General features: G+C 52.0%; 1 protein-coding gene across 5 annotated transcripts in view; it reads right to left on the bottom strand.

The window, feature by feature from the left end:
• LOC135920358 (rootletin-like) overlaps positions 1–23,683 on the bottom strand; it is a 380,210-nt gene that overhangs the window by 290,558 nt on the left and 65,969 nt on the right. For all 5 annotated transcript variants that reach the window (XM_065454609.2, XM_065454610.2, XM_065454613.2 and 2 more), the window contains one exon: positions 14,818–14,880. In XM_065454609.2, the coding sequence (XP_065310681.1) occupies positions 14,818–14,880 (63 nt within the window). The remainder of the gene's footprint in view (positions 1–14,817; positions 14,881–23,683) is intronic.

Genomic DNA, 23,683 nt, shown 5'->3' with positions numbered 1-23,683 from the left:
GAGCTATGCAACGGGGGAAGGCAGCTGGGGAGGATCAGGTAACAACAGATTTGTTGAAGGATGGTGGGCAGATTGTTCTAGAAAAACTGGCAACGCTGTATATGCAATGCCTCGTGACCTCAAGCGTACCGGAATCTTGTAAGAACGCCAACATAATCTTAATCCATGAAAAAGGGGACGTCAAAGACTTGAAAAATGATAGAACGATCAGCTTACAAAGTATTGCCTACAAAGTATTCACTAAGGTAATCACACATAGAATAAGGAATACCTTAGACTTCTGTGAATCAAAGGACCAGGCAGGATTTCGTAAAGGCTACTCAACAATAGACAATATTCATACTATCAATCAGGTGAAAGAGAAATGTGCGGAATATAACCAACCATTATATATAGCTTTCATTGATTATAAGAAAGCACTAGATTCAGTCAAATCCTCAGCAGTCATGCAGGCATTATGGAATCAGGGTATAGACGAGCCGTATGTAAAAATACTGAAAGATATCTATAGCGGCTCCACAGCCACCGTAGTCCTCTATAAAGAAAGCAACAAAATCCCAATAAAGAAGGGCATCAGGCAGGGAGATACGATCTCTCCAATGCTATTCACAGCCTTTTTACAGGAGGCATTCAGAGACCTGGATTGGGGAGAATTGGGGATAAGAGTTAATGGAGAATACCTTAGTAACTTGCGATTCGCTGATATTGCCTTGCTTAGTAACTCAGGGGACCAACTGCAATGCATGTTCACTGACCTGGAGAGGCAAAGCAGAAGAGTGGGTCTAAAAATTCATCTGCAGAAAACTAAAGCAATGTTTAACAGTTTCGGAAGAGAACAGCAGTTTACGATAGGTAGCGAAGCACTAGAAGGGGTAAGGGAATACATCTACTTAGGGCAGGTAGGGACCACAGATTTGGATCATAAGACTGAAATAATCAGAATAAGAATGGGCTGGGGTGCGTTTGGCAGGCATTCTCAGATCATGAACAGCAGGTTGCCATTATCCCTCAAGAGAAAAGTGTATAGCAGCTGTGTCTTACCAGTACTCACCTACAGCGCAGAAACCTGGAGGCTTACAAAAAGGGTTCTACTTAAATTGAGGACGACGCAACGAGCTATGGAAAGATTAATGATGGGTGTAACATTAAGGGATAAGAAGAGAGCAGATTGGGTGAAGGAACAAACACGAGTTAATCACATCTTAGTTAAAATCAAGAAAAAAAAATGGGCATGTGCACGGCCTGTAATGAGGAGGGAAGATGACCGATGGTCATTAAGGGTTACGGACTGGATTCCAAGAGAAGCATAGCAGGGGGCGGCAGAAAGTTAGGTGGCGTTACGGTTGGCGTATAACACCCCAGGCAGAAAGGATGCTCAACCACCATGCCTCATCGAAACGAAAGGTGGATTCCTAATTTGCTGCGGTTGTCATGAGTGGTTACCGGTCTGGCAGGGGCATCGCAGTACTTACAGGCCCCTTCGTGTGTGTGCATGCCTAAGCGAAACAACGAATGGATTCCTAATTTGCTATGGTTGTCTTGAGTGGACGCCGGTCTGGCAGACACCCAGTCAAGGGCGTAGCCAGGGGGGAAGGCTTATGAGGCTTTAGACCCCCCCGAAATTTTTTCGTGCTGTCATGCGCCGCCGACCAAAACAACCCCCACCGCCGGAAATCATGCTCGATTTTGTCTAGAATGTCCTTTTTACGCTCGAAAAGACGCTTTAACTCAAATTTGTGAAATTGGGCTGGATTTCACGGCAACGCCCATGCACCGGGAGTCAGCTTGAGCTTGTGCAGACTGGAGGGCTCGCAGGTAGGTCTTACCGGTCCCACCTAGTACAGGTGAGCTGTAGCGTAGGAGACCCAGGAACAGCGCGCTGTAGAACTGGAGCATTGCACTCACAGATGCACCCCATGACTTTCCTGAGTGAACATGGTTGTGTGACAGAATGGACACTCCAAAAGTTAAACAGCTTGGTGTCGTGAGGTTTTTGACAGATGAAGACGTTTCCCCAAAAGTAATTAGTCACCATATGGCTGCCATGTACGGTGAATATTGCATTTCATTGGCCAATGTGAAGTGTTGGAGCAAACGGTTCAAAGAAGGACGTGAAAGTTACAAAGATGATCCAAGACTGGGCCAAAGCCACCGTGCAATCACCCCCAACACAATCCGAAAGGCTGGTTAGACAAAAACGGGGGGTAAGCAACGATGAATTGGCAGGACGTGTAAACATCAGTCCCAGTTCGGGTCACACAATAATTCATGAATATCTTGGTTATTGGCTCTTGTGTGCGCAATGAATGCCCAACACTTTAAACTACCGCCAGAAGAGAGAGAGGTTCAGCACTGCTTTGACTCATCTAATTTGGCATCACAATGAGAGTGATGACTTTTCGTCAGCAATTGTGACCGGGGACATGGTGTCGCTACTACGAGCCTGAAACACAACGGCTAATCGTACAGTGGAAACATCTGAATTCACCACCCCCAAGAAAAGCAAAAGCTGTCATTTCTGCCTGAAAGGCATTGTTGACTTCTTTTTTCGATCGTCAGGGGCCATTATCAATCGAATTTCCTAAACCTGGAGAGACTATCAATCATTTCCGATATTGTGAAACGTCGGATCGGTTGCATGTCGCAATCAAGAACAAACGACGTGGAAAATTGAGGAATGGGTTCATCTTGCTCCACGACAATGCCTGTCCCCACGTCGCTGATGTCGTTAATACAAAACTGGCAAACTTCATGTGGGAAACGCTGCAACATCCGCCATACAGCCCACACCTGTCGCCTTGCGACTTCCACATTTTGGAGCGTTTCAAAAAACACCTCAAGGGAACCAGATTCGTGTCGGACAAAGGCGTGAAAGAGTCAGTAACAGACTATTTGAAGAAGCAACCCAAGAGCTTTATGAGAGGAGAATCACACGACTCGTTAGTCAGTGGGACAAATGTGGAAATGCTCATGGAGACCACTTTGAAATAAAGTACACCGTTTGTCATATATTCACATTGGCTCACTTTCATATGACTCGCCCTTGTATATATTGCAGAACTCCTTCTTTTTATATGTGCTCCCTGTTGCGAGTATAATTTCGGAGCTATTACTGAAAATACACGACCGGTTACAGCTGCTCTTGCGCAATACATTCTAACAAAGGACAGCGTCATTGACATTTTTCTCTCGTTGTTGCAATGCAGAAAAATGTAAACAAGGTTCTTAAATGACAGAGAGAGAGAGATGCAAATAATAGGCAGGGAGGCTAACGAAGTTTTGATAAAATATTTGTCCTTAACTTGTTCATTTCATGGCCTTTACATTTTTCATATCAGTGGCATGCACTGGTTTGCTTATTTCAAACTGATGTAGTTCTAAAGTTCGTGTGATATTTGGTTTACTTATTAAATATACTGAAAACATGAAAGCATTGATTTCAGTTATTTCGGGCACAATTTTTTAGACATACAAGTATATCCTTTTGCGAAAAAATACATATTGTCACATGAAGAACGAGTCAGTAAGACGAGCATCTATTTACAGGTTATATTTACAACAACGGTTGCAGCACTGACTGGTTATACTCACAGCTCAAGCCGAGTTCGTTCTTCCACTTCTTTTCTGGAGTGATGGCGCCCATGCGCCTCATTCAAACAAACATAGGCCACACGCATGTAGCAATATTTTACTTGTATTAACAGTGCGTAGCGTTCAAAAATTCGTTTGCAGCATCTTTGGCAATGGCAATGCATTTATTATTAATGTTTAATGTATTTGATCCCTCAAAAATTCTATAAGGAGGAGGCCAAGCTGAAAAGTGAGCCCCCCCCCCCTCCTTCCCCGAACGAAATTTCTGGCTACACCACTGCCCGCAGTGTTCACAGGCCTCTTTGTGTGTGTGCATAAAAATCCTTTCCGCAAACCAAGTCCGCCTACGATCCCCAACGCACATGTAGCCACCAGCAGAGGGAAGTACGTGCGAACGTCCCCTCGGAGAAGGGCTCAGCCGCCTACGATCCCCTATGCACATGTAGCCGCCAGCGGAGAGAAGCACTTGCGAACATCACCTAGGGCAGGGATCAGCAGTCTTTCCACAACCAGACTCAGTGCCTGTCATGTGACGGTGACGTGAGCAAGATCCCGCCTACAACTTTAGCGGGCCTATTTAAGTGGCTCCGCAATGTACTTCTTCACTTCGTTCACTTCTCTTTCACCAACCATTGAATAAACCCTGCAAGTTTCGCACTAGAAGTTGTCTCGTCCCTGCCTGATCACCATCGTCTACCAGACGCCTGCAGCCTGCCAAGAACGCAACACTACCTAATAGTAACGCCGGTCAAGGTTGAAGAACCAGGCATGGCAACAACAGTCAGCAGCGGTGGAGTACGCTACCCTGGAGAACGCAACAGTAGGCAGATGAGATTAGGAAGTTTGCAGGGACAACATACATGGTCACACTTAGCACATGACCAGGGTAGTTGGAGAAGTATGGCAAAGGCCTTTGCCCTGCAGTGGGCGTAGCCAGGCTGATGATCATGGTAACTGTGGACACACTCACCGCATGCCATAGGTCAACAGACGCCGGCACACTACTTTGGTGCCACCTCGTAGTGGTTGTTGCCACAGAGCCCGTCTTGCACAGCACTAACCTTTCCTTCTCACGCATCCACCATACCCTCTCCTTTCCTCCTCACACTCCCTTTGCTATCGCTGTCTTTCATCCCCCGCTGCACTCCCCATTCGCTCTCATTTTTTGCTGTGCTCGTTCACTCGGTTACATGGATAAACGCTGCCGAAGGATGCTGACGCTAAATACACGAAAAGGTGCTTAAGAACTGTGCTCTAATACTGACTACGCTCATTAAAACGGACCCGCGTACAATAGACTTTCGGATATAACGGACTACATTTCATCCTTAGTTTGTTCTACCTATTTTATTAATGCCACGAAGTTCGCTTTTAACGGACCGCGCTACAACGGACTATCGGCTACGGCGGAAGAAATTAGCGGCAATTTTTGTAAAAATCAGCGTATAAAACAAACTTTTGCCGTGTCGGCACAGGCTGGCAACTGACTTGCGAGGGTCAGCCGACGATCGCGGTGCCATATCTTACATAGGGAGGGAGGAGAGCGGGGCGGAAGCGCGTCGTCTTTCGCGCGCAAGGCACAGGGCGAGGCGAGCGAAGAAGGGGTGTGCATTCTACTCCGCTGGTTGTTAAAAGTGCGGCCGCGCGGGCACCGTATCTTGAAAGCAATCTGCGATGCGAACAAAGTGCTCGCCCGCGCGGGCTCCGTATCTCGAAAGCGATCTGCCATGCGAACAAGTGCGCGCCCGCGCGGACTCCGTATCTCGAGAGCTACGTGAAAGTGAGCGCCCGCGCGGGCTCCATATCTCGAAAGAGACCTGCGATGCGAACAAAGTGAGCGCCCTCGCGGGCTCCGTATCTCGAAAGCGATCTGCGATGCGAACAAAGTGCTCGCCCGCGCGGGCTCCGTATCTCGAAAGCGATCTGCCATGCGAAAAGTGCGCGCCCGCGCGGACTCCGTATCTCGAGAGCTACGTGAAAGTGAGCGCCCGCGCGGGCTCCATATCTCGAAAGAGACCTGCGATGCGAACAAAGTGAGCGCCCTCGCGGGCTCCGTATCTTGAAAGCAATCTGCGATGCGAACAAAGTGCTCGCCCGCGCGGGCTCCGTATCTCGAAAGCGATCTGCCATGCGAACAAGTGCGCGCCCGCGCGGACTCCGTATCTCGAGAGCTACGTGAAAGTGAGCGCCCGCGCGGGCTCCATATCTCGAAAGAGACCTGCGATGCGAACAAAGTGAGCGCCCTCGCGGGCTCCGTATCTCGAAAGCGATCTGCGATGCGAACAAAGTGAGCGCCCGCGCGGGATCCGTATCTCGAAAGCGACCCGCGATGCCAACAAAGTGCGCACCCACGCGGGCTCCGTATCTCGAAAGAGACCTGCGATGCGAACAAAGTGAGCGCCCACGCGGGCTCCGTATCTCGAAAGCGATCTGCGATGCGAACAAAGTGAGCGCCCGCGCGGGATCCGTATCTCGAAAGCGACCCGCGATGCCAACAAAGTGAGCGCTCACGCGGGATGCGTATCTCGAAAGAGACCTGCGATGCGAACAAAGTGAGCGCCCACGCGGGCTCCGTATCTCGAAAGAGACCTGCGATGCGAACAAAGTGAGCGCCCACGCGGGCTCCGTATCTCGAAAGAGACCTGCGATGCGAACAAAGTGAGCGCCCACGCGGGCTCCGTATCTCGAAAGAGACCTGCGATGCGAACAAAGTGAGCGCCCACGCGGGCTCCGTATCTCGAAAGAGACCTGCGATGCGAACAAAGTGAGCGCCCACGCGGGCTCCGTATCTCGAAAGAGACCTGCGATGCGAACAAAGTGAGCGCCCACGCGGGCTCCGTATCTCGAAAGAGACCTGCGATGCGAACAAAGTGAGCGCCCACGCGGGCTCCGTATCTCGAAAGAGACCTGCGATGCGAACAAAGTGAGCGCCCACGCGGGCTCCGTATCTCGAAAGAGACCTGCCATGCGAACAAGTGCGCGCCCGCGCGGACTCCGTATCTCGAGAGCTACGTGAAAGTGAGCGCCCGCGCGGGCTCCATATCTCGAAAGAGACCTGCGATGCGAACAAAGTGAGCGCCCACGCGGGCTCCGTATCTCGAAAGAGACCTGCGATGCGAACAAAGTGAGCGCCCACGCGGGCTCCGTATCTCGAAAGAGACCTGCGATGCGAACAAAGTGAGCGCCCACGCGGGCTCCGTATCTCGAAAGAGACCTGCCATGCGAACAAGTGCGCGCCCGCGCGGACTCCGTATCTCGAGAGCTACGTGAAAGTGAGCGCCCGCGCGGGCTCCGTATCTCGAAAGAGACCTGCGATGCGAACAAAGTGAGCGCCCACGCGGGCTCCGTATCTCGAAAGAGACCTGCGATGCGAACAAAGTGAGCGCCCACGCGGGCTCCGTATCTCGAAAGAGACCTGCGATGCGAACAAAGTGGGCGCCCGCGCGAGCTCCGTATCTCGAAAGAGACCTGCGATGCGAACAAAGTGGGCGCCCGCGCGAGCTCCGTATCTCGAAAGAGACCTGCGATGCGAACAAAGTGAGCGCCCGCGCGGGCTCCGTATCTCGAAAGAGACCTGCGATGCCAACAAAGTGCGCACCTACGCGGGCTCCCTATCTCGACGCGATCTGCGATGCGAACAAAGGGCGCGCCCGCGCGGGCTCCGTATCTCGAAAGCGACCCGCGATGCCAACAAAGTGCGCACCCACGCGGGCTCCGTATCTCGAAAGAGACCTGCGATGCGAACAAAGTGAGCGCCCACGCGGGCTCCGTATCTCGAAAGCGATCTGCGATGCGAACAAAGTGAGCGCCCGCGCGGGATCCGTATCTCGAAAGCGACCCGCGATGCCAACAAAGTGAGCGCTCACGCGGGATGCGTATCTCGAAAGAGACCTGCGATGCGAACAAAGTGAGCGCCCACGCGGGCTCCGTATCTCGAAAGAGACCTGCGATGCGAACAAAGTGAGCGCCCACGCGGGCTCCGTATCTCGAAAGAGACCTGCGATGCGAACAAAGTGAGCGCCCACGCGGGCTCCGTATCTCGAAAGAGACCTGCGATGCGAACAAAGTGAGCGCCCACGCGGGCTCCGTATCTCGAAAGAGACCTGCGATGCGAACAAAGTGAGCGCCCACGCGGGCTCCGTATCTCGAAAGAGACCTGCGATGCGAACAAAGTGAGCGCCCACGCGGGCTCCGTATCTCGAAAGAGACCTGCGATGCGAACAAAGTGGGCGCCCGCGCGAGCTCCGTATCTCGAAAGAGACCTGCGATGCGAACAAAGTGAGCGCCCGCGCGGGCTCCGTATCTCGAAAGAGACCTGCGATGCCAACAAAGTGCGCACCTACGCGGGCTCCCTATCTCGACGCGATCTGCGATGCGAACAAAGGGCGCGCCCGCGCGGGCTCCGTATCTCGAAAGAGACCTGCGATGCGAACAAAGTGAGCGCCCACGCGGGCTCCGTATCTCGAAAGAGACCTGCGATGCGAACAAAGTGGGCGCCCACGCGGGCTCCGTATCTCGAAAGAGACCTGCGATGCGAACAAAGTGAGCGCCCACGCGGGCTCCGTATCTCGAAAGAGACCTGCGATGCGAACAAAGTGGGCGCCCGCGCGGGCTCCGTATCTCGAAAGAGACCTGCGATGCGAACAAAGTGAGCGCCCACGCGGGCTCCGTATCTCGAAAGAGACCTGCGATGCGAACAAAGTGGGCGCCCGCGCGAGCTCCGTATCTCGAAAGAGACCTGCGATGCGAACAAAGTGGGCGCCCGCGCGAGCTCCGTATCTCGAAAGAGACCTGCGATGCGAACAAAGTGAGCGCCCGCGCGGGCTCCGTATCTCGAAAGAGACCTGCGATGCCAACAAAGTGCGCACCTACGCGGGCTCCCTATCTCGACGCGATCTGCGATGCGAACAAAGGGCGCGCCCGCGCGGGCTCCGTATCTCGAAAGAGACCTGCGATGCGAACAAAGTGAGCGCCCACGCGGGCTCCGTATCTCGAAAGAGACCTGCGATGCGAACAAAGTGGGCGCCCGCGCGAGCTCCGTATCTCGAAAGAGACCTGCGATGCGAACAAAGTGAGCGCCCGCGCGGGCTCCGTATCTCGAATGAGACCTGCGATGCCAACAAAGTGCGCACCTACGCGGGCTCCCTATCTCGACGCGATCTGCGATGCGAACAAAGGGCGCGCCCGCGCGGGCTCCGTATCTCGAAGCGATCTGCGACGCAAAGTGCGCGCCCGCGCGGGCTCCGTATCTGGAAAGCGATCTGCGATGCGAACAAAGTGCTCGCCCGTGTTGGGCTGCGTACCTCGAAAGTGATCTGTGATGCCAACAAAGTGAGCGCTCACGCGGGATGCGTATCTCGAAAGAGACTTGCGATGCGAACGAAGTGAGCGCCCGGGCGAGATCCGTATCGCGAAAGCGACCTGCGATGCCAACAAAGTGCGCGCCCACGCGGGCTCCGTATCTCGAAAGCAATCTGCGATTCCAACAAAGTGCGCGCCCGCGCAGGCTCCGTATCTCGAGATCTATGTGAAAGTGGGCGCCCGCGCGGACTCCGTATCTCGAAAGAGACCTGCGATGCGAACAAAGTGAGCGCCCGCGCGGGATCCGTATCTCGAAAGCGACCTGCGATGCCAACAAAGTGCGCGCCCGCGCAGGCTCCGTATCTCGAGAGCTATGTGAAAGTGGGCGCCCGCGCGGACTCCGTATCTCGAAAGAGACCTGCGATGCGAACAAAGTGAGCGCCCGCGCGGGATCCGTATCTCGAAAGCGACCTGCGATGCCAACAAAGTGCGCGCCCACGCGAGCTCCGTATCTCGAAAGAGACCTGCGATGCGAACAAAGTGAGCGCCCGCGCGGGCTCCGTATCTCGAAAGAGACCTGCGATGCCAACAAAGTGCGCACCTACGCGGGCTCCCTATCTCGACGCGATCTGCGATGCGAACAAAGGGCGCGCCCGCGCGGGCTCCGTATCTCGAAGCGATCTGCGATGCAAACAAAGTGCGCGCCCGCGCGGGCTCCGTATCTGGAAAGCGATCTCCGATGCGAACAAAGTGCGCGCCCATGCGGGCTCCGTATCTTGAAAGCGATCTGAAATGCGAACAAAGTGCTCGCCCGTGTTGGGCTGCGTACCTCGAAGGCGATCTGCCATGCGAACAAAGTGCGCGCTCGCGCGGGCTCCGTATCTCGAGAGCTATGTGAAAGTGAGCACCCGCGCGGGCTCCATAACTCGAATGAGACCTGCGATGCAAACAAAGTGAGCGCCCTAGCAGGATCCATATTTAGAAATAGACCTGCGATGCGAACAAAGCTCGCGCCCACGCAGGCTCCGTATCTCGAGAGACCTGCGATGCCAACAATGTGAGCGCCCGCGCGGGCTCCGTATCTCGAAAGAGACCTGCGATGCGAAAAAGTGAGCGCTCACGCGGGATGCGTATTTCGAAAGCGACCCGCGATGCCAACAAAGTGCGCGCCCACGCGGGCTCCGTATCTCGAAAGAGACCTGCGATGCGAACAAAGTGAGCGCCCGCGCGGGATCCGTATCGCGAAAGCGACCTGCGATGCCAACAAAGTGCGCGCCCACGCGGGCTCCGTACCTCGAAAGCAACCTACGATGCGAACAAAGTGCGCGCCCGCACGGGCTCCGTATCTGGAAAGCGATCTGCGATGCGAACAAAGTGCGCACCCACGCGGGCTCCGTATCTTGAAAGCAATCTGCGATGCCAACAAAGTGCGCGCCCACGCGGGCTGCGTATCTCGAAAGCGATCTGCCATGTGAACAAAGTGAGCGCCCGCGCGGGCTCCGTATCTCGAAAGAGACCTGCGATGCGAACAAAGTGAGCGCCCACGCGGGCTCCGTACCTCGAAAGAGACCAGCGTTTCGAACAAAGTGCGCGCCCGCGCGGGATCCGTATCGCGAAAGCGACCTGCGATGCCAACAAAGTGCGCGCCCACGGGCTCCGTATCTTGACAGCGATCTGCCATGCGAACAAAGTGCGCGCCCACGCGGGCTCCGTATCTCGAAAGAGACCTGCGATGCGAACAAAGTGAGCGCCCGCGCGGGCTCCGTATCTGGAAAGCGATCTGCGATGCGAACAAAGTGCGCGCCCACGCGGGCTCCGTATCTTGGAGCAATCTACGATGCGAACGAAGTGCGCGCCCGCGCGGGCCCCGTATCTCGAAAGTGATCTGCGATGCCAACAAAGTGCGCGCCTGCGCGGGCTCCGTATCTCGAAAGCGATCTGCGATGCGAACAAAGTGCGCGCCCACGCGGGCTCCGTATCTCGAAGCGATCTGCGATGCAAACAAAGTTCGCGCCCGCGCGGGCTCTGTATCTGGAAAGCAATCTGCGATGCTAACAAAGTGTGCGCCCGCGCGGGCTCCGTATCTCGAAGGCGATCTGCCATGCGAACAAAGTGCGCGCCCACGCGGGCTCCGTATCTCGAAGCGATCTGCGATGCAAACAAAGTTCGCGCCCGCGCGGGCTCCGTATCTCGAAGCGATCTGCGATGCGAACAAAGTGCGCGCCCACGCGGGCTCCGTATCTCGAAGCGATCTGCGATGCAAACAAAGTTCGCGCCCGCGCGGGCTCCGTATCTCGAAGCGATCTGCGATGCGAACAAAGTGCGCGCCCACGCGGGCTCCGTATCTCGAAGCGATCTGCGATGCAAACAAAGTTCGCGCCCGCGCGGGCTCCGTATCTCGAAGCGATCTGCCATGCGAACAAAGTGCGCGCCCACGCGGGCTCCGTATCTCGAAAGAGACCTGCGATGCGAACAAAGTGAGCGCCCGCGCGGGCTCCGTATCTGGAAAGCGATCTGCGATGCGAACAAAGTGCGCGCCCACGCGGGCTCCGTATCTTGGAGCAATCTACGATGCGAACGAAGTGCGCGCCCGCGCGGGCCCCGTATCTCGAAAGTGATCTGCGATGCCAACAAAGTGCGCGCCTGCGCGGGCTCCGTATCTCGAAAGCGATCTGCGATGCGAACAAAGTGCGCGCCCACGCGGGCTCCGTATCTCGAAGCGATCTGCGATGCAAACAAAGTTCGCGCCCGCGCGGGCTCCGTATCTCGAAGCGATCTGCGATGCGAAAAAACTTCGCGCCCACGCGGGCTCCGTATCTCGAAAGTGATATGCGATGCCAACAAAGTGCGCGTCCACGCGGGCTCTGTATCTGGAAAGCAATCTGCGATGCTAACAAAGTGTGCGCCCGCGCGGGCTCCGTATCTCGAAGGCGATCTGCCATGCGAACAAAGTGCGCGCTCGCGCGGGCTCCGTATCTCGAGAGCTATGTGAAAGTGAGCACCCGCGCGGGCTCTATAACTCGAATGAGACCTGCGATGCAAACAAAGTGAGCGCCCTAGCGGGATCCATATTTAGAAATAGACCTGCGATGCGAACAAAGCTCGCGCCCACGCAGGCTCCGTATCTCGAGAGACCTGCGATGCCAACAATGTGAGCGCCCGCGCGGGCTCCGTATCTCGAAAGAGACCTGCGATGCGAAAAAGTGAGCGCCCCCGCGAGATCCGTATCTCGAAAGCGACCTGCGATGCCAACAAAATGTGCGCCCACGCGGGCTCCGTATCTTGAAAGCGATCTGCGAAGCGAACAAAGTGCGCGCCCGCGGGCTCCGTATCACGAAGCGATCTGCGATGAGAACAAGGTGCGCGCCCGCGCGGGCACCGTATCTTGAAAGCGATCTGCGATGTGGACAAAGTGCGCCCAGTGCCGGCAGCTTCTGATGTGCTGTGCTTTCAACGTTTAGTTCGCGTTCAAGCGAGATAGCATCAAGGTCAATTCGCTGAATGCTGCTGCCGCGCTTATCTTGCTTAAAGGGACCCTGAAACGATTTTGGCGATTTTATACAAACGTACTGAGTCGTTAGAGTAGGTTCTTCTGATCATTAATTGATGCATCTAAGTGCTCTGCGTAAAGCGTGTATTTATTATAAGGTTTTAAAAATATCCATCGCTGCCGATCGCAGCGCACTGCTCGGCGGAATTTTAAGCCGCCCCTACCCATATGATGCAAATAACCCATATTACGTCACATGGGCGAGCTATCTGATTGGCTGACCAGGGCGCGTGGTCGATAATTTTTCCAACTTTATGGTGAACAAATGATGCTCGCAATAGTTGGAATGTTAGTTACTTTGTTTTTGTAAAAAGAAAATAAGTTTAAAAAGAGAATACACAAGAATAGTTTTTTAGTACACTTCAGCACTTCCGGCACACAGCAAGTGTCGTCTGCTTGTGTTACAACGTACTCCATTTTGACGAGAGCTCCGCGGTCAGAGTCGGTCTCAGTCTTTTCGCGAGCACTATGATTCGACTTTGTTGCCTTGTGGACTGCAAACCTAGCGACCTGCAAACCGCGAGTCCAGTATTAGGGCAAACGCAAGCGCAAGGCGACAGGGTCTGGCCGCTTGACTGTGCCGGGATGAGCCACGAGATGAGCAGAAGGGCAAATGTGAACGGTCTGCACGGTGCAGCCACCTGGTGGCACAGAGCTCAAGGATACACAGTAGCAGCAACGAAGTGTATTCTTTGCTGCTGGTGTGTATTTTTCGCAGGAGTGTAATCATCAACACGTTGATTTAAAAATGTTTAAAATGCTTTACACTTGGTTAGAGTAATATTAGCGCTTTGTTTGACTGATTAAGCGCTGCGCCAACAAGTGTCTGGACCGTGCAGACCGATCAGGCTGCTCACGTACGTCTACGCTAAAGTTCCTTCATCAGTTTGAGTTTATGCCTCCAGTCATTTGCCGAAATGACCACCTTGCCTGTTTTTAGCGGAGTACCGGACACGTTCGGCGCTACGACAGAATGCTCGCAACGCACGCTGCTTCGATAGCTCTCGGTCGACGGCCAAGCGGCTAGCGGAGAGGTCTCGCGTGGGAGGGGGCGTGCTCCTAAACAACCGGAAGTGAGCGATGTGACGTCGCATCGTGACGCTGAACCAGTGAAGGCGGAGCTTAGCGCCTCTCGCTCGGCGAGCGAGTTGAGGAGGAAAAGCATAGCTAGGGAGGAGGGTAACTTCTAATCGCTTGCAGCTCCATTAATACGTAACGCTTCACTTAAATTGTGGTGCGAATGTTCTACTTAAGCTGTACCCTACGCGCCTACAAAATTTGTCCGAACCGTTTCAGGGGCCCTTTAATATGCTATCGCAATCGATGCTTCACCTTTAGGGCGAAATTGTGACTTTTTTGTTATTTCGAACATTCGTCACTCTCTTTGCAATAAAGTTAGACATCGCGACGAAAGTTTCGGAAGTGATGCGTCTCGGATATTACGGATATCGTATAAAACGGAGGTTTCTCGTTGGATTTCAGGGTCCGTCGTAACGACAGTCGACTTTAAGACAGTTTAATTTCTGCGAATATAAGGCACATGCCGGAAGAAAAACAAACCAGTTGTCAGTTCCCGCGTCACCCTGTCTCGTCTGTCTTTCACCAACCTTTCGTCAAAACTTGGCAGCGCACTCAGCCATTCAGAAGAGTTGACTGTTGGGCTAGTTGGTCGTCCATACTTGAAGTAGTAGGTTAGCGCGAATAAAACCACGGAAACAAGAAAGGCGGACAAGGACAAGCGCTTCTCGAAAGCGGGAAGTCCGTCTTTGTTGTTTCCGTGGTTTTATTTGCGCTAACTTACTACTTCAAATATCAGCCATTCAGTTTCGAGAATGAAGTTTCCGGCTAAACGTCTTCAGTCGACACTGAATAGCAGGCAGCAAGCACCGTTTGTTGGATTAAAACAGGAATAGAGCACACAAAAAAGGTTTGGTGCATAAAGCTTTTTTTTTCTAAAGCACAGTTAATGCAGTGCAAATACAATGTGCACCTCTGTTTCACATCCAACAAGAAGGGTCTGTACAAATTCTACATAAGGTCATACGTATCTTGAGGTGTTTACTTTCAGTGTTCTTGCTGGTTTTGCTCACTGCTTATTACTGAAAAAGGATGTGTGAAATATTTCTTATTCAGTTAATATCCTTGGTCAGTGAATTTTGCCCATTTGGATGAAAAATAAACATTTTTTGGGTATTCTTGTGCATCGTGCTTAAAGGGGTAATGTGAAAAAAATGGGTATCAGCACCAGGAAGGTGCAGACTTATTTCGAGTAGAACATGCACCTGTGCTTTTGATTGTGTACATGTTATGCATTATTACACAAAAAAAAATGTGCTCTAAAACACATTTTGGGCAGCACACATTCAAATTCTCACCTGTTGCCTGCAGGGGCACTGGCCCAAAGCACTCTCAAGGAGGCTGCAGCGACGACTGGGCACCTGCACACAAGAGAAAGGAACATGACACTTGCATAGCCATATTTTCCAATATTATTGCGATAACAATTATACGGACACTCCAAGCACATTCCTGCCATCGACATCGCCATGGATGTCGGCGTCGCCGTGAGGTTCCGCACGAAGCCCAAGGGCGATAACACCGTCAACGCGCGCTCTACGCTGCATGAGCGAGTGAAGGCGTGCGAGGGCAGCCGACGATCGGCGGCTCAATCTCGCCCGCGCGAAAGGGACGAAGAGGAAGCGCGCCGTCTTCTCCCGAGCGCGAGACGCCAGGAGGAGGGGGAGGGTCGGGGACGGCGTTCTTTCCCGCTGCAACTGCGCATGTTGCGGCTGTGCGCGGTAGCGCGGCCGTATCTTGAGAGCATGGAGGAAGGAAAATATTCCTCCATGCTTGAGAGCTATTCGCCTTGGGCCTTAGAAAGCTGGCGGATGTTTTGTTAAATTTGGAATGCGTAATTGTTTCAATATCGGGCTTCTGTGCAAGAGGTCCTGCGTTTGAATCCGGCCGTCGGGCAATTTTAATAACGTTTCCTTAATAGTTTCTTACACAGTACTTTCTTGGAAATGAATTCACAGAGTCGCGAAGCACTCTGAAGCCAGAAGGATGAAGTTTAGGCAAATCCATGTACTTCCATAATTTCCATGCAGGCTGAACCGCCCTGATTACAGCCGCCGTAGACACTAACGCCAGAGTTCCCTCTAGTAATTGTATGAAACTCTAACGAGGCGTGTCCTCCCATTGCGGCTCGTTATATCTTGCAATAAGTCAAGCCCCGATTGTATAACTTAATGTATTACCAAATGCGCAGCGGGCTTTCGCTTTTTTCTGTGTTACAGGAGTAATACGTACCGGCCGAACTTTTTGCTTTTTGTTTCTGTTTTATGTGTGACGTGGCTTTGATTCGCACGAGATATTTCCCCGCTATTGAGGAACGGCTTCACGTATCACCTGGGCTTTGTTTTAAGAGCGCCTCTTAGGCGCCCGTTACTGGGTCGAGCGCTGGCGCAACCACGCGAACGCGCTCGTGCTACAGCTCGCACGTTCGTCGTCTTCCACAGCTGGCTCCGACGCCGCTCAACACGCCAGCGTTCCAATACTGCCCTCACGCTCGTGCCACTGCTCACGCGTTAGTCATCTTCGGCAGCTGGGGCTGCCATGCATGCTGCGTGCATGCCATGCGTGCAACCGTAAGTGCACTTCACTGGCAGTACGGCATTAAAGGGACAATGAAGCAGAAGAACAAATCAATTCAGACTGAAAAAGCACAATTTGAAAACTGTCCTTAATTTCAGAATAATGGGTCGATAATTAAAAGAGAAAGTGAAGCTCAAGCTTAATATGTCTTTTCTTTTAATTTAACGCCGAAACAAGAATGCGGGTACGTCAGTGTAACGGACCACTGATTTAAATGTTTTTTTTTTCTTAATTTTCCCGCCTTGGCTCAGCAGAAGTTCGCGAAACTTGCTATATTCAGTCTCCGGCTCCTTTGAAACCCAAATATGCAGGCGATATTTACAATTAATGAATTAACTGGGCCCTAGCAGATGCTGTCAACAAGTCACCGTAAGTTGGTGCGGCAACTTCAAAACGGCTTCGTCCTTCGCACTTTTTGTCTTCTCTGGCCTACCAGCGTCTTCTAGCGGTACGAGTGGTGTTTCGGGCACTGTGGAATGGGTAATTTACAGATACAGAAGTCGTTTTTCTCTGTACCGTTAGCTCGAGAGCTTCAGTCTAAATAACGAAAACGAACAAATATCTTCCTTGGCAACGACTGCACCGATTTTGATAAACTCTGTTGCAGTTAAAACAGAAAGGTAAAATCTAGTGACTGTGGGAAGCTGATATTTTATTTGAGCCGTCATTATTTTAACCAAAATTATTCAAAATTGCAAAATAAAGATATTCAAGCACCAAGTATTCAACCCTGAGTAATAAATAATGAAATCACAATTCTATAAACTGCGCCTGTTAAAACATCTCAAGCGAACAAACCTGATGTGTTATAGGCCGCGTGCACCGCCTATAGAGGCGCCACTGATAGCCACCTAGCGGGCGCTTCCAACAATACGCGTGGGAGCAGTAGCAGACGACAACGCTTTGCAGCAAGGGTGACTGAAGTTCGCGGCTGCGATTTGTCCATTATTCAGGCGCCAGACTGCTTCTTCTGCGGTGACAGCTGTAGGGAAGACGCAGACCTCTGTGGGAGCGGGTATGAACAAGATGTTACCGGTGTTTGGGGCAACACGGTCCACATACGCGCCAGGTGCGTCCCGCAGACAAACGCCATGAAGACCATTTACATGAAGTGGAGCTCATATAAACTAGCCGACAAATTTTGTTGACTAATGCGATGTCTCGACCGTGTTTTCTTTTTTAAATTCTACCCTTGCCGTAATGCTGCTTCTGTACCTCAGTAATAAGCACCCGTCGTTAGTGCAGACTTAGATAACAAATCCGCACGGTGCGATGTCTGCATATGCCGTTGTGATTTTTCTGCCGATGAATACATGTGACGCCGCCGAATAAGTGTAGTGAAAGTCGCCTGAAGAAGAATAATTGCGAATTTATTGATAGAAACGCGTACACTATATAGTCAACGAAGCCACCAAACGCACGGGTTAATAAAAGCGCGTGTTAGCGCTGTACCGCCTATGAACTGCCGTTCGCGCTGCACTTTTTGCAATTTTAAATTCCCTAAGGGAGCTGCTTGGAAACGTACAAAGCTATAGTCTGACTAACTTTGCAGTAGTTTTTTTTTTAAATGTTACTAGAGAGAGGTGCCACATGATATATTTAAAGGCAGAGCAGCGCCAGTCAAATTAGATCCAGCGCTGGCGGCAAGGCCGTGTTTAGTCGTATGCGGCGTAAGCATAATAAGAAATAATTCAGTTGAGTACAAAATTCACTTGCAAGAAGCGACTACGTTGTGAAAAACAAACAAATCACTCGGCGTGTTAAGTCTGCTCAGAAAGCATCAAGGTGTGATGACTTACCAAACGTGACGCGAACTATTCAGCGAAAAATGGATCAGCGAAAAATGTAACAAAAATACCATATGCAGCAACTATTAGCACTTCTCGCCCTGAGCTACCTATTTTCTAAACACATTTCCCAAAAAACCACAATATCTAAGATGCACTCGGGCGAAATGAATAAAGCTGTTAAAGAAGCACTTGCTTGGTGTCATTCCGATAAGATACAGCGTGATTTATACCCTTTACAAACGAGGCAGGGTGAAAACCTCGCAGCTCAAAAGAATCAAGAGTTATGCATGAAGCAACTAGCAACAGTTAAACATGTGCGAAGCCACGCATAAAATCGATGTAAAAACATTAAGTGCGTGACAGCTGGTGCGAGGATTTACCGGGCCACATAAAACTAACAATTTCAGTTCTTGCAAACTTCTGTAGCTTTAACATACAATACAATGCGCTCGTGCAGTCGTGCTGCCTAGCTAGCCCAACGCGGTAAAGAAGCGGAAAAAATATAAGCGGCAAACGGCATTCCGAACTTTAGCGAAATGCCTTTAAACCGCATGTTGCAATGCAGACGAACTTCGTCGCTTACGCGTCTAACTACAATCGAGTAAAAAATAATAATAAAAATGAAAAAACACCGAAGCGACAAAGGAAAGGATGAGAACAAGAAATTTCGCGCCGAAGCGACGATCCATTGCCACCGTTGCTCCTGCTGATGAGGCTTTGCGGGGAATAATTAGAACCGTATCGCCGGCACGTTTTCGCCGGTATTTGAGCCCCCTACCCTGCAACAATTTTTTTTCGACATTCTTCGGAAGCTTTGGCCATCCCACACATGCGAAGGGTGTTGCCTATTTTGCTCTGAAAACACAAATAAGGCGGAGAAGCACTATCAGCGACGCAACAAACTACGGCGTGCTACGGCGCGCGGCTCGCTCCTCTCCCATGCGTTCTGCGCAAGGCCGCCACCAGTGGCGCGGCCATCGGCGTGCACGCCGCGTATACCCCACTCTGAAATATACCACTACACAGTGAGTAGGACTTTCACGAAACCCTCATAAAAAGTGCAACAATTTGTTGTAAGCTGTCAATTCAAATATAAAATCTGTCTGCTTCGATGCTCTAACAGATTCAGCTTAAACTGCGATATCTGATTGCGGTGCAGAGTTAAGAATTTGTAATAATTTTGCTTCAACTTTTTCTTTAAATTTGCCAATTTTCGGATATGCTTGTAAACAATTCCAGGCCCTAAATAAAAGTACTGCTTCCTGTAGTAGGCAGGATTTAATTTTCTCTTTCAAATGCAACGAATTTAATTCAAAGCGGCCAAGCTTTTGTCTCAAAACCATTTCTCTAGTTTACGTATATTGCAACAGAAAAATCGGAGTTGACCCCAGAGCTAAAGCTTACCCTATTCTTACCATCCAATGTACCACGAGGCCATGGTGAAGTGGTGTACAAAGTATCCCGAACGGTGCAACAAAATGGTGAAATAATTCCTTCAAAATATGGTCCGCGGTTGTGTTGTGTAAATCCGATCAAAAGGTTTACACAGGCACGGAAGTTGCATGCGGCGTGCAGGAAGCAGGCACGCAAGCGTGTGTGCGTGCGTGTGCACGTGTTTTCAGTCTCTGGGCATTACCAGCAAGTGCTCCAGCAGTGCGAAGCAGCCAACTTTAGACCTCATGCCAAAAATCGCGTAAGTGGGCTTCCACACGCACCTCTCGTGCTAAGCAGCGCGGCACCGAGCAACGGCGGCTGCACGGAGAAGACCAGGTTTCGTTAGAGAGCTCCCTCGTTGGGCAGTGAGCAAGAACGAGTGCAGACGTAATGACGGACTGAAACGGCAGCCGACAAGCAGAAATGTTTAACTACTCGAGCCTTTGGCCACGGTTGTTATCCGCGGCGGCTATGAATCGGCCCACGATCGCAGCAATTACGAGCGCTTGAAACCGCGCACACAGTTCTGGCGGGGCACTAGCGTCGCCACAAGATCCCCGACTGTTCGCCCATTCTCCCAGAGCTGCGCAATGCTCCATGACACCTGGGTCCGGGGCGGTGGACAGCCGTGCAGACTACACAGGCCGATTCAAACGCCACACTGCGATCGCCTTGTCACAGCCATTTCAAGGAAACGAAACCGCAAGTGCTTTCTGGCGTGCCAAGGCAGCGCGACAGCCGGCAGCACCTTCACGCCCACCACTCGTGTAATCGTCAGGAGGGGAAACAAAGGAGCAGTGGCGACACACCGAGCGGTCAGCGCCAACGCTTCATCAGGCGCCTGCACCAACCGCGTAGTGTGTAGCATGGCCGCCAAATTAAAACCTGCGCCCCGCCGCTTCCCGCGGCGGCTCTTTTGGAGTCGCTTCCCCAGCGCGGCTCGCAGAGCGCATTCTGCGACGTGTATCACTGTGCCCGCAAGCGTGCGCGAGAACACGAGGAAGCGCGGTAATATTACACGCGCGTGTAACGCCCTTCTGCGTGCATACGTGCTCGTTACCTGCAGCGTCCGCAACAGGCGCTCCTCCCAGCGTGCGATGCGCTGCCGCACCGACGGCACCACGACCGCTGCTGCTGCGTCCATCAGCTGGAGCGCGTGCCACAACACACCGCGGCGCTGCCATGGCAACCGACCTCGTGGCAACTGGCCCGCCTAGCGACCGCTACGCCCGGTTTCTGGTCGGCGGCAGGTTCGAGCCAGCCCACGGCCACAACCCGCTACAGGGTATACCCTAAAATAATGGCTACTTATAACGAAATATTCGGTACGAGAAACAAATCGACGGGGTATAGCTCGGTGAACTGATCTATGGATGCGAACGGTAGTCCAAGAGACACCAAAGAGCAACGCTCAAAATGTATTTGCACCAGTCGAGTGTGTTTTAAGGCTCCATTATGTTCGTTTAAAGGCAAAGCATTGATTACAAGGGGTGAAAACATGAACAACACTTCCATAATCGAATATCGTGCCCAAATCGCAACGCGCGCCTATACGTAAGCATGGCGTCACACATTTTGCAATATTTCTGCACATTTCAATCGCTCTGTGCCCATAAATTTATGAAAGCACTCTGGGTTAGGTGTCTGGTTCAATTACCATGTCATTTCATCATTCTTAATCGATAAACAATGCTCCCGACCAGAGGCGGCCGAATTCAAGGCGTCACTGCACGGAAACTTCCTAAGGTGAGGTCGCCACCCATCCTTCATTTCACCGTCTTTTTTAGCCTCGGTACGCGATGAGAATGTAGTTCATTGTGAGATATTCCAGTGATGTGTTACATGTAGCGGGCCAGCTGGTTCTGTTACACGAACAAACACTCGGCCGCGATATACACTACACTTTCGACACGGACGTGAAGAAATGGGACATTGATATACACAAGTGAGGCGCAGGCTGACGAGTGTTTAACGAGAGCGACATAAATTGCTTACATAGCGGGAGTAAGCAAGACGCAGTCACATGGCTTTTTTCTATCTATACAAATAGCACGTGCCATTTAACCGTGCATCTTGCTAACTCGCGCTAGATCTACATTCTTTTTTTTTTACGTCGTTCTCGCTAGACAGTTGTCAGACTGCTCCTCATGTGTCTCTAATGTGCTATTTCTTCACGTCCGTGTCGAACGTAGTGTTTCGTAGCGCAGTGCTCAATCATAATACCCCCTGCCCGGACTGGTTCATCATTGCCAAAGATGGATGGATGTTAAAAAAGAAAAAAAGGAAAAAAACACCCATGATGAACACAGCGCGATCAACTCCTACCTGGTGGACTACGTGCAGAAGTGTCTGAAAATGTTTCACCAGCGGAGCCCCTAACCTAGTGTCACCTCTTCATATTGACACGTGCACTTGTTTATTTTCATCCGGTGACCGCTTTTCACCGGCTCATATATGTCAGACGTTATCGCTCTGTGCAAGAAGCGCCTGTCTGATTTCGTGTTTACTCCAATGCTATCGTTCATTCTATCTGTCGCCTTATGTCCTCGCCGAACCTTTTATGATCAGACTGCATGCGCGACACGTATTGTGTAGTATGTTCCGGAAACCACGTGGGCGGCAGCGACTACACTGGAACCTTCGACGAGCGACGTACAAAAGCCGACCCGCTTGACCCGCTGATCAGAATATCCCGACGATCGCCGATCATGTTCGCCGGTATCAGTGCATGTGAGTGCAACTCGCTTTTGTCGGCACAGGTTAGCCCAATAAAAACGTTATTCACAGTTTTACTGCTGTGTTCTGCCCCGTCACTAGTACTTCAATAAATCAATAAATTTTTAAATCATTCATTCCATCATGATATTCCGGAAATAAAATTTATCAATTCAGCTTAACTTGGCATACACAATAAAATATCCTTATTCTGGTGTTTCCTAAATGAAAAACGCTATTGGGATCGACTCTCGATTAGCTCGCTTCGGAACCAATAAAGGCGAGTTGCTACTGTAGAGGTCACCACAGTTCAGCCCTATTTGTTAGGCTGCCACCAGAGTGTGGCGCCCCCTGTGACCTGTGTGTGTGTCTATATATGTTCGGCCCAACAAAGGAGGGTCATTCCCTTTTCGTCGATACGTGTCGGTCCGTCCCTGCGTGCTCGTGCCCCGTACCACTAACCACGTGACATGGTGTCAGAAGTGGCCGGATAACGGCCCCCTGCCTTAGCCCTCACCTCATAGGAAGGCACCAAGATGTCCCTCGAGACCGGCGAGCCGCCGAAACTGTACGACGTCAACTTCCAGCCGCCGGCACCGTTCGATTTCACGAACCCGCCAACGTGGGCGACATGGCTCAGCCGCTACGAAGACTACGCAGCGGTTTCAGGACTGACGCAAGCGTCGGGAGACATACAGGTACGCTCGCTCCTGTACTGCATGGGCCCGGAGGCCCGCCCGCTTCTCGAGACCTTTTCGCTCGACGCCCAGTCACTCGCTTCATACCAAGCCGTTGCCACCCGCTTCACTGAGCACTTTGTGCACCCGGCAAACGAGCTTTACGAGTCGTCACGGTTCCACAGACGTGCTCAGCTACTCGACGAAAGCGTCGACACGTACTACGCAGAAGTGCGCAGGATGGTTAAGCGCTGCAACTATCCGTCAGCTGCTGTCGAGGAAAGGCTGCTACGTGACAGGTTCGTCGTCGGCCTCCGCGACTCCCGTCTCTCGGACCAGCTGTGCCGGAACGCGAAGTTGACACTCCAGGACCGCTTGGACACAAGCCCGTCAATCCGAAGACGCCGACAGGGAAAAGGCGTTGCCCCAGAACCGCACCGAGCACTCCCGCAAGCTCAACCTCGACGCCACAAAAGCTAACAAGTTGTCGCTCCGGCGCTAAGCCTCGTTCGCCGCAGCCGCAAGCAGAGCGCTCACGCGAGCCGTCTACATGTGAATTGTGCGGCCGCGCGCCTCATCGACGTTCAGACTGCCCGGCCCGACGCTCCGCCTGCAACTTCTGCAAAAAGAAAGGCCACTTTGCCGAAGTATGCCGCTCTCGGAATTTCAAGCAATACAAGCTCAGCTCCGTTCACCTGTACGCCGTCGCGACGCCAGCCGCAGCAAAGTTCGTCGACGTCACCGTTGACGACTACACAGCGCAGTTCAAGGTAGACTCCGGAGCCGAAGTATCTGCCGTTCCCAGCGACTTTCCTACGTTGTCCAAGAAACTCGACACTCTGCTCACTGGCCCGGGAGGACAGCCACTGCGCGTGCTGGTCTCATATGTGGCACGACTTCGGTGGCAAGGGAAAACAAGCTGTCAGCGCCTCTACGTGATCCAGTCTCTCACTGTACCTCTTCTGGGACTG

The sequence above is a fragment of the Dermacentor albipictus genome, chromosome 1 (genome assembly GCF_038994185.2).
Source record: "Dermacentor albipictus isolate Rhodes 1998 colony chromosome 1, USDA_Dalb.pri_finalv2, whole genome shotgun sequence".
NCBI lineage: Eukaryota > Metazoa > Arthropoda > Arachnida > Ixodida > Ixodidae > Dermacentor > Dermacentor albipictus.
The sequence above is the reverse complement of the archived record's forward strand: the minus strand, read 5'-3'. Positions and strand labels throughout refer to the sequence as shown.